The following is a 16733-nucleotide window of genomic DNA, read 5'->3' as shown; positions in this document are numbered from 1 at the left end:
TGATTCGTCGCCTTCGGCGTCGGCTCTCATTAAATCCCAGTGCGAACGAACCTCACGCTTTGAATTCGAACACGGGAGCCGAAATCCACCTCCGCTAACCTACTCCGTTTAGACCCCTGGCAAAATTGTGAACATTTCTCTGAGAACATCTCGGCTGCTGCAACGACCGTCTTTTTCCATTTATGCCCTACCAGGGATCTCAATCAAAATTTTAGACGTTTGATTCATGGATTCAGAATCATTTTTAATTTACGTGTGTTTTGTTTAAAGAAAATACTATAACGAATCATAATTAGCTGCTTACACCTGTGCAGTTATTCACCAGTGAAATCTAGCTGCACAAATTCCAATCAATGACCCATAATTAGCGGACGAACCGGTCCGTCCAACAACAATAGATGGACTGTAGACATACCCAATATTGTTATTATCATATATATCATATCAAACTTTTCAAGATTTTGTTGTGAGTACCGAAGAAATAACCTATCAATCCAATATAATTTTAACCACCATAACTTTATTTGGATGGGATTCCATTATTACAATTCCATTAAATCGTTTTCATAGTCTGATAAAATTTCATGACAATTTAAACTGAGTGGTATTAGAAGGGTATTTTATCCTAATACATAATTTTTATAATCACTCTCAACCCTTTCGGCTCGCCCACTCTACAATGTTAGTGCCTCGGGCACTACAGTCACAGACATGTGGACAGATCACTCTAGAATCATCAACAACCACCAATATTCTTAAATTAGGGAAAATCAATTCAAGACACCGTTTAATGGCATGTCATTATTAATTTATATATATATATATATATACAAGTTGTTAATGATTATTTTTCATCGGTGGGTCACCTCTAACTATAAAAATTTAATAACGTAACGTGATATATATAATATTAATATTATTTTTTTTGTCATTTTTTTATCGCTCTTTAAAATAAAAAATGAGATAGTAAAATTCATACACATAAAGTGATAAAAAAAAATGATGATAACATTTATATATATATATATATATATATATATATATACGCGCTTAGACAAAGACAATGCATTAAGAGTTTGGGTGCCGTCAATTGATTTAGTATAGACAATGGAGTGCATGTGAAGCATTTAAGAATATATGAGATTTGGCATCACGGACAAGGAGCTTTTATTTCATTATTTTATAAAGAAAATTATGTATTGTTTTCATTCATAAATATATGGCTTGTGAGGCAATGTGAACGTGAGACTACGAGAGACATGCCACCCTTTTCTCCCGCCTCAATCAACCACTCTACACATAATATATAATATTTCAGATCCATTTAGTTCACTGATTTAAATTTTTAACTCGAATTGAGATGTGATTTTATGTGAGAGCTTTTTACTGTAGTAAAAAAATTAGATGCGACTGTTTCTGAGAGCTTTTTACTATAGTAAAACTCAAATTTTAAACTCAAATCGGTGAAATGAACGAGTCCTTCGTCTATATGATAAACCACGTCTTTCACTATTGATCGCCATGTGAAGTGAGATTCTTTTTATTTACTTTTGTCATTATTTTAAATGAAATAATTCTTATTATGGATACTCATAAAATTGATTATTTGTTCAAAGAAAAATAGAGTTGATTAATAAGATGTTGTTTTGCATTAAAAAACAAGTTGATTATGATGGATTTATTTCTTTTTTCTTTTTGAATAAGTATAAGATATACTTTCTCAACTCAACGACCAAGACATCAAAATGACTGGTGGGGGGACACAGATTCAACAGTGTTTTTTTCTTTTCTTTTTTTTTCTTTTAGCCCTTTTTGGTGCAGAATTAGAGTCAAAAGTTAATTCTAACTTTAAAAAAGAAGTCCTTTATCTAGTGACCAACACTAAACAAAGTTGAAAAATATGACATATTTTACTGTATTAACCAAAGGTCGGATCCACAAACCGACAGAAAAATATCAGAAAAATCTTAGTAAATACATTTTATTTTTTAATAATATTTTTTAGTTAAATAATTATATTAATAAAAAAATAATAATTAAAAATAAGGGGTAAAAATTTAAATTAATTTAGTAATTTTCTCATTTAAAAAAAATTACGGTTAAATTCGCACAAATATCTGCCTAATGGTCCCAATTATATTCATTTCCGTGTTGGAACTTGGAAGTATGAAAAATATTTGTCCTTTCCTAGTTGTGGTCATCGTTCTCCAATTTAAGCCTTGTCCCAGGTACGAAAAATATACACAACCTTCCTTGATGCATTTCCATCTAGAGAAGACACATAAGATTACTCGTTTATTCTAATTGGGTTTTGCAAGTTACTTGGTTTCCTTTGTATAGAATATTTGGGTGCGTTTGGAACTCATTGTAAAATAATTTTGGTCATGTTTGAAATTGTTATCGTTTTTATTTTTTACGTTTTTCGAGAAAGAAAAAATAAAAACATTTTCAAAACGGCGTTTGACACAATAAAGATAAAAAACGGAAATGAAAACGATTTTTTTGGTTTAGTGTAAAATGAGAGAGAAATGAAAAATGACTTTTAGTCATTTTTCATTTTTTCCTCTCTCAAGCAGAGATAGATAGACATTAATGAGTTTTTTATACTGAAAATAATCTCTTGATAAAACTACCAAACGCTTTTTTAAAAATGATTTCTGTCTGAAATTGAAAATGTTTTCATTTTCATACAAAAAACAAAAATAATTTTAGAACGAGTTCTAAACGCACCATTTGTTTTTTGTATGAAAATGAAAACGTTTTCAATCTCAGACAGAATCATTTTTAAAAATGTGTTTGGTAGTTTTATCAAGAGATTATTTTCAGTATAAAAAACCTATTAATGTCTCTCTCTCTGTTCGAGAGAGAAGAAAACGAAAATGACTAAAAGTCGTTTTTCATTTCTCTCTCATTTTACACTAAACCAAAAAATCATTTTTATTTCCATTTTTTGTATTTAATTGTACTAAACACCATTTTAGAATCGTTTTCATTTTTTCTTTTTTGAAAAACATGAAAAATAAAAACAAGAACAATTCCAATCAGGGTATTTGTTTTTTCTTTTTTCCTTGGATCCTCACAGTTTTTCCCATCATACTTGAGAAAGAAGCATTCATTATGAAAATCTTTAAGAAGAGGAATGCTACTAGTATCACCTATTATGTCATTATCTTTGTCACTCTTTGCATTCACTGTTTGACACGTAAGCTCCACTAACATAATATATTATTATTTAAACAGAAAATGAAATAGTTGAGTCAACATATCAAATAATAAAGTTTGAGAGGTTCTTTTGAGTAAGAATAACCATCGTTTAATCTTCCTTGTGTTAATAACAACTATTAGAATAGGAATTTATGGAAATTGCTTGAATTTCATTTCCAGACCTTAGGTACGAAACAAATATTTGGGTTGTTGCTAACTTTGTTGGTGGAATGATGAAATCTGTTGTGATAGTAATATTCCCACTATTATACGGATTAAGTAGCGGTTAATTGCGTTTTTGAACAATAGAATCCAATTCGATTTGTTGGACGTATAATACTCAGTCGTGGAAAAGTTGTTAAGGACTTGAATGTTTGTTGTGTTGAAGTGTTAAGACGATGAGTTGACACCAATTATATGTCCAAGACAAGAACATGCCGACACTCTTTGCCCACAACTCCACACCATGGGTTCGCCTAATTAGTGCAACACTGTCATCCATGACTTTGATCTCCAAGATTACCTTGACAACAACAGCAATTCTCGGGGGCTTCCTCGAGGAGAACGTTTAGTTGGAGTATTTAAATCATGTGATTCGAACCATATTTTATTTACGTGTATTTTTTATGAGAGAAAATACTGTAACGAACCACTAATCATGATTCGAATCAGGAAATGAATCCTTCTACCAAACGTCGTATTACTACGGAAAAAATTCAAATGCTTTGGTATCTTTGTTCACGAATAAGTGGCATCCTGTTAGTCATTTGCGATTAGTAACCATTACGTACTATTTTCGTTACTTGTATGGCATTACTAGTGTCGTAACTTTGATATTTCTCAACTATGTCCTCACTTTGTTTACTAATAATTAGCATCTTGTTAGCCATTCGCGATTAGTAACCGTTGTGTACTATTTTTGTGACTTGTATGGCATGCCAATTTTCGTACCTTGTATGCTTTTATTTCTTTCTCATATACAACAATTTTCATTATGCTATGGTTTGGTCTTCCTTTTCATCCATAAATTTGATTTTATCGCTTTGCATGGGCTACGGTTTCTTCTTCACATTTCAATTTAATCATGATTACGCTAACAAAGATTACAATCGATTTGGTCTTACTAACGGTTAATAAAAATTATTTTTTAGCTATACATTATTCAAATATGATATATTAAAGTTTCGCATTTCCGGTTTTAACTTAATTAATTGTCGAGTGTGCGTTATTTTTTTCCTCACTACTTTTGTGTTAACAATGCGATGATACTGACCTACATCATAACTACAAGCGTCGAGACTAGTTATCCTCTAAAATTTAATTCCAAGAAGAAAAACAACCTCGTTGACTTTTTAACATAATACATTTGTTTGCTAAGGATTGTTGTTCACGTGTGGGGAAACTGGTCAGCCGAGCGGACCATAGCTTAAGCCATTTTTACCCAAAATTAACAATAATGATAATTGGATATGCCTTAGAAAAATCAAATCTTACAGCAATTGCATGTAGTAAATACTATTTTTATTACCCTAAAAAGTGCCATTTTGTGATTTTTTTTTTCTCCAAAGATTTCCATTAAAAAATGCTGTAATTTCTCCACTAAAAAGGTGAGGAGGATAAGAAGAAATGTGGCAAGTTTGTGAATACTGAATAGGCAAGAATAAGCACCGCCTTGTTTTGTGTGGTTTAATGGGAATTTTGTTCCTTTTATAGAGTTGTTATTGTAAATGACAAAATCACCATGCGGACAAGAAGCTTGCAGCGCAGTACAATGCAAATCTTTTGCTCTGTCAACCTGCCACGCAGAACAAGAAATTAAATGAATATTGATGAACAGAGGATAGAGAAAAACAATGGGCAAGAAGATTCTCATCCATTGGTTTAGTCAAAATAGGGTTCATACTTAATATTCTTCCTTACTCATTTCCCTTGTCTAGTAGGAAGAAGTAATTTCAAATTTTCAATAGCCAAATTAAGGAATCTCATTAAATTTATGTATAGAAAATCACTATCCCTTAAAAGTTCATTACTCAATTACTAATGAAAAAGAAAGACAATTCATCTTCTCCTAAGAGAATGATAAAAATTGATATGACGATTATCATATCTATATTTAGTATCAGTATAATACGATGCTAATTTGATTTGATGATTAAAAATTGTATTAAATTAGTTTATATTATGATTAAAAATTGTACTTTTTATAATTTTATGACTATTTTTACGTATCATATGAAAGAATTCTCACTCTCTGGTTCATGTAAATGTAATGGAAGATTAGCGACTTTTGCTGCCGTGATAGATATCTGTCGCCAATCATGCTATTGTTTTTTTTTTTTTGGGTGATTATTGTGACACGTCATCACTTACAAGTAAAAACTGAACTTTCGGAAAGTGATGAACTGTTTGACCCATTATGAGCGCCAAATTAGCCACGAAACCAATCATCATGTTTTGTAAGTAGAGTGATTTTTGTGTGAGAAATTAACGTGTTTATATAAATATCCACTTTGAACCAATAAACTCCATTATTATTGCTTTTCCTTTTTTCTAATAAAGCAGCTAGCTAAAAAGCAAGCACATTGCTAGTGCACAAAACCAGAAACTTCTCTCTTCTTTGATCTCTGTGCTTTTCCACCATAAATATCTAAGAGAGATTGAGAAAAAAGTGTTTGAATTTAGATTCTTCTTCCCAAAAGAAACAAAACCCATTTGCCAAAAAACAATTTTTTCTCCACAGACGAGCAAAATGGGAGGTTCCAAAATCTGCAAACCACCATTTTCCTTCACTTTCCTGCTCTTTCTCACTCTCTCATGGACTACCCAAACGACCCATTTCGTCTCCGGTCAACAGCAACAACAACAACAACCCATCAAAACCATTGTCGTTTTGGTGATGGAGAACCGCTCCTTCGATCACATGCTGGGGTGGATGAAGAAATCCGTGAACCCAAACATCAATGGCGTCACTGGTGAAGAATGCAATCCCGTTTCCACCAAAACCCAGAAACCCGGAACGATTTGCTTCACCGACGATGCCGAGTTCGTCGATCCGGATCCCGGGCACTCTTTCGAGGCCGTTGAGCAACAGGTATTTGGCTCTGCTTCAGTTCCCTCCATGACTGGTTTTGTTGAGCAAGCTTTGTCCATGTCTCCCAACCTCTCGGAAACTGTCATGAAAGGATTTAGACCCGGATCCGTACCCGTTTACGAGGCTTTAGTCCGAGAATTTGCTGTTTTCGATAGATGGTTTTCTTCCATTCCCGGTCCAACACAACCCAATAGGCTATTTGTTTACTCCGCAACTTCTCATGGCTCAACAAGCCATGTCAAGAAGCAATTGGCTCAAGGGTACCCACAAAAGACCATATTTGATTCTGTTCATGAGAATGGTTTGGACTTTGGGATTTACTTTCAGAACATACCCACAACCTTGTTTTATAGGAATTTGAGGAAACTGAAGTACATTTTTAAGTTTCATCAGCTTGATTTGAAGTTTAAGAAGGATGCTAGGAATGGGAAGCTCCCAAGCTTGACCGTGATTGAGCCGAGATACTTTGATCTCAAGGGCTTGCCGGCGAACGACGATCATCCGTCTCATGATGTTGCCAATGGGCAGAAGTTGGTTAAGGAGGTTTATGAGACGTTGCGGGCGAGTCCTCAGTGGAATGAGACGCTTTTGGTGATTACTTATGATGAACATGGTGGATTCTTTGACCATGTCAAGACTCCTTATGTCAATGTTCCTAGCCCGGATGGGAACACTGGCCCTGCGCCCTCTTTCTTCAAGTTTGATAGGCTCGGAGTTCGTGTGCCGACGATTATGGTCTCTCCTTGGATCAAGAAAGGGACTGGTGAGCTTAATCTTCTTTGGCATTTTTTAGATTTCATTGCTTAATGATTAGTTTATGCAGGAAATATTCTAATTAAACATTTGGAAAATTCCGCAGTAGAGTATGAAAAAGTACCGTATTGATAGGATTTTTTTTCCCGCTGTCAGATCAGAGCCTATTGATTCAGAAAAGTATGATAATTTAACAGAACTTGAGGACGATTTGAAAATTGTGTCATACCAGTAGATTGTCACTACCTGTAAACAATTCTCTTAAGCATTTTTGTGAAGCAAACATTGTTTAACATGAACTGGTTCAAGAAATTTGCATGTTTTTGTGGTAGATGGGCCCTATTTAGTTGCTAACTTAAAAGTAGGATTTTTTGAGGGTTGAAATATTGTTCTTTATTTGCTTTACTTTGTGGATTGAGTAATAATAGACTATCTTTAGGTGGTTATTGTGTTAGGTCATTTTTCTTGAAGTTGACATTGATTAAAGAATGCTGCAACAGTTGAAACTAATAGTGGTTTGATCGGTATCAAGTATCAACTTTATTGAGTATATTCTAACGAGCAACTGAACTACGTAAATCAACTGACAAAATGAATTATGTTTTCTGACTTCATTTTTTTTCCCACTTTGCTTGTACTTAATTATACAATTTGGTTCTACAGTTGTAAGTGGCCCAAAGGGACCAACACCAGATTCACAGTTCGAGCATTCTTCAATTCCTGCCACCATCAAGAAGATGTTCAACCTCCGCTCTAACTTCTTGACGCACAGAGATGCATGGGCCGGGACATTCGAAAATGTCGTTAGCGAATTGACTTCTCCCAGAACTGACTGCCCTGGTACCCTTTTGAGCTCTCCTCATTTCAACATGTTCAACACTTGAAAACAAATACTTGTCAACTTAATTATAATTTGTCTTGAACGTTATTGCAGAGACATTGCCGGATGTGACACCTCTGAGGACCACAGAAGCGAAAGAAAACAGTGGATTATCCGAGTTCCAAGGCGAGGTAGTACAGCTGGCTGCGGTTCTCAATGGTGACCACTTCTTGAGCAGCTTCCCGGACGAAATGAGCAAGAAGATGAGCGTGAAGGAAGCTCATGAGTATGCGAAAGGTGCGGTTTCGAGGTTCATAAGAGCAAGCAAGGAGGCCATCAAGTTGGGGGCAGATGAGTCAGCAATTGTAGATATGAGATCATCACTCACAACCAGATCCTCCATCCACAACTGAAATTGGATCTTTCAACCTTCATATTTATATACCACATATGTTAGGTGATGGTGTCCCTTATAAGAGAGTTTAGGTATTTGTGTATTCTTATTGAAAATGTGATGGTTTGCAATAAAAGTCGAGCAAAGTAAGCGGGTTGGAGAGCTTTATTCTTGGTTATATGGGGTGTGTTTATTGTGTTAAATATCTTGCTTTACATTGTTCTGAGTCACAGCAGCAGCTTTGTCTAGTATCTTTTGTCGAAAACTGACTTAAATCGAATTCAGAATTATGAGCTCAAGTTCCTCGTCCTTAACAAAATTTTCAAATGGAGATATCAAATTGTCAGCCCAAATGTTCATATCAGTTGCTATTAGAAGGTTTTAGAACAATTGGACTTCTTAGGCAAATAATTCCAGATGGAACACATATGAAACGTTTTCTCCTCAAGCACTCCATAGACCCAATGGTCTTATATGGTTTGTGGCAAACTAGCAAATAGATAAACTTAAAAGAGGCAATTTAGAGCAAATTCAAATAATAGTTTTAAGATCCTTAAGAAAATTTCGTGCATGCGTAAAAAATACTTTAAGATCCTAAAGAAAATTTTGTGCATGCATAAAAAACTTAAACATAGTTGAACGAGGGTTGAAACAGGATAATGATAAATGATAAATGATTTCCTATCACAATATTATTTCTACAAATACATTCATGTCAAACATACACTGTTTACCACCATGTAAGTCAATTGAGAATATCTCTGAAGTTATTTTTTTCCCTTCTTTCTATAATGACAACCTTTCCCCTTAATTCAGATACATGTTAAAGACTTAGCAAGAAAAGTCTCAATAATCATCTGGACATCAATCACGAAGAACCTATAACAATGTTTTGAAGTCTCGTCTATCTATCATGAAGTCAGACTGAGCAAGGACTTTGCCAAGTAGATATGTCAGTAATAAGGTCCCGTAGCTGATCAATGAGGATCTTGAGATATGCATTCTTGTTTGCAAGCTCCTAAGTTCATAGACACAATCACTAGAAAGTTAGTGCAGAAATATTCGAAATGAGCACACAGGGCTATATGCTCCCAGAAAGTTCAGAGAGAGTGAAAATTTTACAAACTAACTTTCAGATAGTACCGTTCTCAGATTTGAGGCTCGCTCTTCTAACTTCTCAATTTCTACTTCTTGTGCTGGGGTTACTGAACTAGTTGGAGTTGTTCCTGTTTCAAATGTTCTTCCCTATTTCGAAAAAAAAGGAGCAAATTCTTAATGCACATATATAGAAACACATATGCAAAATATAGAAACCAGTATAATCTAGATATGCACAAAATCTAAAAAATATGCAACAAATCGATGTAGCAAACAATGAGTCAAATGGGCTTAGAGAAACTAAACACTAAAGATCATGTCTTTAGAGAGTATTTCACCATTTGCAATAACTAGAAAAGCACTACAATAGATCATATCTTTAGAGAGAAACACTGACCATCTTACTAAAATCTCTCTAAAGGGCTTAGCTAGTCTTGTTATATAGTAAAACACTCAAAGAGAAACAATTTGATCCTCTATTCTCATAAACTTCTGTAAGCTGTTTGGTCAACTAGAAAAGTTCCAATCTTTTCATTTCCCAAGACTCCATTATCCCTTTATCAAATCTGATTATCACGGCCAATCTTCATTTTTGTCAATTTTAGGTCTCGTTCATTTTACCGATTCGAGTTTTGTTACAATAAAAAGCTCTCGAAAACAGTCACATCTAACATTTTTACTACAGTAAAAAGTTCTCACGTAAATCACGTTGCAACTCGAATTAAAAACTTAAATCAACAAACTAAATGGAGTCCAGTGTTTCTGATATTCTCCCAATTCACATATTACTTACCTAGAAATTGAATTATGTTACTCACAAACTGAAATTGCCTAAGAAAAACCTAAATTTGACTATTTAACAAGAAAAACAACAAATTCACCAAAATTGAATGAAAAACAAATTTAATCCTTTTGAAAGTCTCCCAATTCACATAAAAGCCTAGAAATCGAATAATTTCAAAAGCACCAAAATTTGACTATTCGACAAGAAAAATAGCAAAGTGAACAAATTCAAGTGAAAAAAAAAAGTTCATAGCTTTACTCTTTGGGAATTGGGAATCGCGGCGAGAATGGCACGCAGCGAAGCGACGGCATTTTTATACCGAAACTGCGCCTCGCCAAGCGCTCCTCCGGCGGCGCCTCCGCCGCCTCCGAGATCGGCGTGATGATGGGAGTCGGAAGCTGCGGCGTCGCCATTGACAAGGCCGTTGGAGTGGGAGGAAGGGCCGTTCGCGGCGGAGGAAGGAGAAGAGGAGGAAGTGGCGGCGGCTACGGTGGTGGTGGTGGACCACAAGGCGGGGTTGCAGAGCTCGTCGTTCATGGAGGAGAGGATCTGGAAAGCCGACTCTATGGTGTCTTCAAGATGCTTCTGCCCCTCCATTGCTAGGTCCTGCGTCGTCTTAAGGCTCGCTATTGCCATTGAATTCACCGCCTTTTCTTCCATTTTTTGATCTCTCAGAGTGTAATCTAACCGCTTGGTTGCTCAAAAGTTCAAAACTTTGTAGCTATTTTCTTCTCTCCCCCGTTCAGTTTTCTTAGCTCCCAAACAGGGAGGAGAATCATTTACGCTTATGACATATAATTAGAGGGTTAGTTTTGTAATTAGTCGCTAAATACATGACACCAACTTTGATTATTTTTTAGGATAAATTTTATTTTTGTCCCTGAACTTTGGTCTCTTTGTCAGTTTACCCTTCAAACTTTAAAAATTGGCACACACACCCCTGAGCTTTGGAACGTTATTAACTTTGTCCCTTCTGTAATTTTGTTAACGATTTTGATAACGTGACAATTATTGAAGGCGCAGTTTAATATATTATTTTCATAAATGCCTCTCAAAGTATGTACTATATTTAAAAATACCTCATAATCTATTAAAACAGATCAAAATGTCTCTAATCGATAGAAAACATAATAAAATAACATCGCATGTTATTTTAAATTAATTAAACCTATTAATTTAAAATTAAATCAAGTGATTAAATATTAAAAATAATATAAAACACTTGAATTTAAAAATTAAAAAATGATATAAATAATTTTTTTTTTCAAAAATCAAAACAAAAAAAAGGAAAATTTTTCAAAATTAAATAAATATTGACAAAGAGGAAGTAGGTATTTCAAAAAAAAAATTTCCTCTTTACTTTTGGGTTTTTTTTTAGTTTTTTTTTATTTTGATTTATTTAATTTTTGAATTTCTTTAAAGTAAAGCGTTTTACATTTTATTTATTATTTTTAATATTTAATCACTTCATTGATATCATTAGAATTTAATATGTGTAATTATTTTTTAATGGCATCAAAAAATTTGTTATTTTATTATGTTTTTTTATAAATTAAGGGTCATTTTGATATGTTTTTATAGATATGGGTATTTTTAAATAAGTTACATACTTTAGGCACATTTTTAAATAAAGTACATATTTTAGAGAGTATTTATGTAAATAATCTAGCCACATCATCAAATATGTTAATAAACTTAACAGAATAGGCAAAATTAATAAAGTTTCAAAGTTCGGTTGGTGCACATTCTAATTTTTAAAATTTGAGAAGCAAAATGACAAAAAAACTAAAGTTCAGGGAGCAAAAATAAAATTTATCATTTTTTTTAATCTTTGAGTCAAACTAATTTATAGATCTCCTGCCAACAAAAAAGAAAAATGAAACCTTCACAGTATACGTTTCGTAGTCTACATTCAACATAACACAAGAATTCAATATTAGTTTGTTTTTAATTCGGTTTTTCTTGATTTTGTATGAAATTATACTTTACAATTCCGTCCTCAGAAAAAAAAAAAGTTGGAAAATAGGAGCAAGATGGAAAAAAAAAGAAACAAAGAGGTTGTTCGCCAGCCACTTTCTTGAGTCAAAAACTAAAAAAAAAAAACAACTCAAGTTACAACTTTATTCAAGTTCATGTTCTTTTAAGTTTGAACTCAAGCTAAGTTTTCCCTTCAACTCGAGTTCAGAAACTCGAACTCAAATTAATAAACAGTATTTTTTCTATTCTTAAAAATGCTATAACTTTTTCATTTTAATTATGATTGAGATGATTTTTTTTCTATGCGTTGAAAACGAAAAGACGAATAAAATCCCGCCCATATACCCTATTAAAATTTTCCATTAGCATTGAGTTTTTATTAAAATATTATCTAAATACAAATTCAAGTTTTGACTCACTCAAACACAAACTCAAAAAGATTCTTATCTCAAACCATAACTCAAATGTACACAACCAAACAAAAACTCAAGTTATAACTCAAACTCAACTCAAAATCTACACTCAAGTCACCTAACTTAAAAAGAGCAAAAGAACAGCCCCAAAGAAAGGACACAAGTAAAAGCAAAATATTGAAAAAAAAATAGCAAGAATGAAATGAAAGGGTTAATCTCACGAATAATCCTTAAGGGTTATCTTCAATTTTATTTTAGTTTGACTTTTCAAACGTTCCACAGTTGATCTATGAGATTTTATTTTGTTTTAATTTTGGTATTTTTGTTAGTTTGGTGTTAAATATTGACAAAATATGTAGAAATTAGGACTAAAATTGAAAACATACAAAGTTTAGAGACTAAAAGAATATAGAAAAATAAAAGTTAATTTTCACATATTATCTCAAAATGTTAGCTGTTTTAAATTTTAGTCCCTAATTTATACAGATTCCATCAAATTTTAATGCTTAAGAAATGGAAGGACCGAAATTGAAATAAAATAAAATCTCAGGGATTATTTGTGGAACGTTTAAAAGTTATGGGCTAAAGTGAGTTTGAATGTAAATCTCAGGGACCATTTCTGAAATTAACAAAAAAAAGAAACATTTCTTAAGCTACTAACAAGGTCATTATCATTTCTTAAGTTGGGAGAACGCCATTGACAAGGTCGGTCGGAGGTTTACACTTTACAGTGATGGTCGGTGGGGGAAGAGAAGAGACGAAAAGTGAGTTCAGTGATGGACTTGAGGCAGCTGAATATAGGAGAAAATTCAAGGGTATTGATTGGAGGTTATTTATACTAAGGAGACGTTTGGTTCATAGATTAGAATCATGAGATTAGAACCATTTTTAATTTACGTGTATTTTTTGTGAGAGAAAATACTATAGTGAACTATGAACCATGATTCAAATCAGGGTACGAATCCCCTTACTAAACACACCCTAAACCTAATACGGCCAAAGCCCAACACCTAAAGACCAACAGAATTTTGCACTTTTTACCCTCTTCATAAACACAATCCTTGTTGAAATGACACTTTTACCCCTGATATATATTCTTTAATTTTCAATTACGTCTTTTTTTTTTTTCAGTTTCTTCCTCGTTGAACGAAATTTTAAATTTTGTATTAATTGTAACGAACAAACTCAAGTTATTATGAATAATAAATTACATCTAAATAGTTCATACTTCTTGTAGACTCAGAATTGAGTTTCAGTCAATTTTAGGCCCCGTTTATTTCACAGATTCTAGTTTAGAATTCAAATTATGCTATAGTAAAAAACTCTCAGAAACAGTCACATCTAATTTATTTGCTACAGTAAAAAACTCTCACATAAAATCACATATCAACTTGAATTAAAAATTCAAATCAGCGAACTAAACGACCCTTTAGTCTTCTATGTTCGTTATGTGTGTGGGTGTAAGCTCAACAATTTTGTCCTTTTAACCACTAAAGAGATATGATAAATTAATTACTAAAGTGAACAATTAATTTGCTATAGTAAAAAGCTCTCAGAAACAGTCACATCTAATTTATTTGCTACAGTAAAAAACTCTCACATAAAATCACATATCAACTTAAATTAAAAATTTAAATCAATGAACTAAACGACCATTTAGTCTTCTATGTTCGTTGTGTGTGTGGGTGTAAGCTCAACAATTTTGTCCTTTTAACCACTAAAGAGATATGATAAATTAATTACTAAAGTGAACAATTAATTTGCTCTCTCAAACAATTCAAGAATAAATGAAAATTCAAAGTCTTTATTTGTAATAATAATAACAAAAAATTCTCTTCAACTATAACCTTTATAACACTTTATTCTCTGATAATCAAAAAGTTAACATCCGTTCTCCTTAAAAAATGAAATATTAACAAAAAAGAGTAAATTACACCAGTGCAGCCCAAACTATTCGCTCTTTACAAGTTGCACCCCAAACTTTTAATTTTAACAAACTGCACCATGAACTTTAGACTTAGTTGCAATTGAGGTCAAATAGCAGTTTGTGTTATCAAATTGACGGTTTAAGACATGAGATTCGCACATAAAAGATGAGGATCGTCATTTTTTAAACCATATCACGTGCAAATTGTGTGTCTCAAACTGTCAATTTAATAATGCAAACTACTATTAGACCTCTTTGAGGTGCAGTTTACTAAAATTAAAAGTTAGGAGCACGTTCTGCAAAAAGTGAATAGTTTAGAGTGCACAGGTGCAATTTACTCAAATAAAAATCCCCTCTCGTTCAAATTTTAACGGAAAAGTGGCTCACAATACATAATAGGGGGAATTTCAGTAATCAGCAATAGAAATCTAAAAATCTTATTGTTAGATACATACATTAAATATTAATGAGCTATTAAAAAGCATTAATAATAAATCTTATTGTTAGATACATATAAAACTGTGCTGTTTGGAATTGTTGTCGTCTTTTATATTGTTTCTATATAAAAAATAAAAAATAAACGTCGACAGCAGGGTTCGAACCTGCGCGGGCGAAGCCCAACAGATTTCAAGTCTGTCTCCTTAACCACTCGGACATATCGACGCTTGCTTTATCGTTTACTTATTACATATATAAATATATAGAACAAAGAACTCATGTAATAATAGTTTATACTTTATATTAGCCAAAAACTCATGTGTTGCGGCGGAAAATATTATTGTATTATACAAAAAGTTAAAATTTTTTTACAATATAAGATTAGTTTATATATACATATCTACATATAGATATATCTACATAACATTCTAATTAGAAGTTTCTTACAATGCATTTGTGCTTCTGATTTCCTTAACGGTCGTAATATGAACATTGTAAGCTTTAACACAGTAGATATATAGATATATATAAGGAAAAATGAAGCTAAGCTAAGTTAATATGAACCAAAAAATAAAAAAAATAAAAAAAATTTACCTTGGCAACATCAAGAGGTTTAACAATAATTGCTGAGAGGAAAGAGGCGCCAGAAGTAGATTCAGCGAGACCTAATTTCTCATCTGAAGCGTTCTTCAAACTTGGAGGCTAAACAGCCGATAACCTAGATTAGTTCAATGAAACTCCATCAAAACCCAAATTATTAACTTAGCTTCAATTTTTCATACCTCATTTCACAGGAAACCAATTCAACCAAAAAAAAAAAAGTTGTATTTAGCTTTCATCCATTCTCAAAGTAATTTATCCCAACTTAAGCACTCATAGATCTAGCTATAAATCACTATGTTACATAAGCTAAGACCTTAAATATGCATTCATATTATTTCCTTCAATGTGCCTTAGGAAAGTCAAAGCTGATTATAGTATTAATACACCAAACGAAAAACCAAGCTCTTTCAATGCAATGATAATGCAAATAGCTTACGCATAAGATCAACACAAATAGAGATCTGTAGTCTCCCAAGAGCTTTTACCACTACCAACAATATTATAGCATACCATTAGAACGTCGACTTCAACTCTTATACATACTTAAAACATCATTATCGTCCACAATATAATCAAACACAGAGAAATCAGTCTTTCAAAACACATAAACTAACAAATAATATTTATCTTGGAAAGTAGTACCCTAACATCAAAACTAACCAAGATAGTGTTGGGAATAGTGTCCTAGAAACATGAGATGTAATAGGATATTTATTATTTATTTAATAAAAGAGTTTATTCATTATTTTATGTGCATATATTTATGAATATTTTATGAATATCAATGAAAATTCCATAATTATTTATGTAACCTTAAACACTGTATATAAGTGTTATATACGAGAGGATAATGTTTAAGGATAATAATCAAAAAGCAATGTTCATAATGAATTTAATTAAAGTTTGGAATCTTTAATTAAAACATTATTAATACATGTCATTCCCATTTAGAATGGAACGGTGTTATCCGCACTGTTAATATGGTGAGATATTGAATGAGTGTATTTCGCATAATGAGATTATGTGGAATAAGGACACAGACACAATATGAATTTCTAATAATTCCGTTAAGTATAGAAATTCTAATTGAGTCTACCGATGGTCATATATAGGATGATCTCAATCCTGAGTTCTTAACAGACTCCTATTTATGGATTTGTGTCTTTTGATTTACTCAGTACGGATTCTGAGATCCTGAATCCTATTCCTTGTATTTTGGAGACATGATGAA

At 32.7% G+C, this 16733-nt stretch overlaps 2 protein-coding genes and 1 non-coding gene across 5 annotated transcripts; 1 reads left to right on the top strand and 2 right to left on the bottom strand.

Moving 5' to 3' along the window:
- The first annotated feature begins 5755 nt into the window (after positions 1 to 5755).
- LOC21393417 (non-specific phospholipase C6) lies at positions 5756 to 8440 on the top strand. Its single transcript, XM_010088663.2, has 3 exons — positions 5756 to 7058; positions 7712 to 7888; positions 7983 to 8440. Exons 1-3 carry the CDS (start codon positions 5954 to 5956, stop codon positions 8279 to 8281), a joined length of 1581 nt encoding a protein of 526 aa, XP_010086965.1. The 5' UTR covers positions 5756 to 5953; the 3' UTR covers positions 8282 to 8440.
- A 474-nt stretch (positions 8441 to 8914) lies between these two features.
- On the bottom strand, positions 8915 to 10915 carry LOC21393416 (mediator of RNA polymerase II transcription subunit 30). Of its 3 annotated transcripts, none has more exons than XM_024162133.1 (3): positions 10403 to 10915; positions 9393 to 9507; positions 8915 to 9280 (listed from the first exon to the last, which is right to left on the bottom strand). In XM_024162133.1, the coding sequence occupies exons 1-3, from the start codon at positions 10802 to 10804 to the stop codon at positions 9240 to 9242; spliced, it is 558 nt and encodes a 185-aa protein (XP_024017901.1). In that variant the 5' UTR covers positions 10805 to 10915; the 3' UTR covers positions 8915 to 9239. The 3 variants fall into 3 exon arrangements, with proteins under 3 accessions (XP_024017901.1, XP_010086964.1, XP_024017908.1); XM_010088662.2 differs by having other exon boundaries at positions 9406 to 9507; XM_024162140.1 differs by having other exon boundaries at positions 9229 to 9301; positions 9406 to 9507.
- Positions 10916 to 15042: 4127 nt separating this feature from the next.
- TRNAS-UGA lies at positions 15043 to 15124 on the bottom strand. The gene has a single exon. It is a non-coding gene; the product is annotated as a tRNA-Ser (tRNA).
- Positions 15125 to 16733: the final 1609 nt, after the last annotated feature.

Source organism: Morus notabilis, unplaced genomic scaffold (assembly GCF_000414095.1).
Source record: "Morus notabilis unplaced genomic scaffold, ASM41409v2 Scaffold257, whole genome shotgun sequence".
NCBI classification, from domain to species: domain Eukaryota; kingdom Viridiplantae; phylum Streptophyta; class Magnoliopsida; order Rosales; family Moraceae; genus Morus; species Morus notabilis.
Note: the sequence above shows the minus strand (reverse complement) of the source record. Positions and strands in the feature narration are given on the sequence as shown.

What these genes read in the sequence shown, in the direction of transcription:
- LOC21393417 (XM_010088663.2), top strand. Translation starts at nt 5,954, where the DNA reads ATGGGAGGTTCCAAAATCTGCAAACCACCATTTTCCTTCACTTTCCTG. An exon ending in TTGGATCAAGAAAGGGACTG is followed by an intron (nt 7,059 to 7,711) that starts GTGAGCTTAATC and finishes TTGGTTCTACAG; the next exon opens with TTGTAAGTGGCCCAAAGGGA. An exon ending in TCCCAGAACTGACTGCCCTG is followed by an intron (nt 7,889 to 7,982) that starts GTACCCTTTTGA and finishes ACGTTATTGCAG; the next exon opens with AGACATTGCCGGATGTGACA.
- LOC21393416 (XM_010088662.2), bottom strand. Translation starts at nt 10,804, where the DNA reads ATGGAAGAAAAGGCGGTGAATTCAATGGCAATAGCGAGCCTTAAGACG. An exon ending in CGATTCCCAATTCCCAAAGA is followed by an intron (nt 9,508 to 10,402) that starts GTAAAGCTATGA and finishes TTTTCGAAATAG; the next exon opens with GGAAGAACATTTGAAACAGG. An exon ending in GAGCCTCAAATCTGAGAACG is followed by an intron (nt 9,281 to 9,405) that starts GTACTATCTGAA and finishes CTATGAACTTAG; the next exon opens with GAGCTTGCAAACAAGAATGC.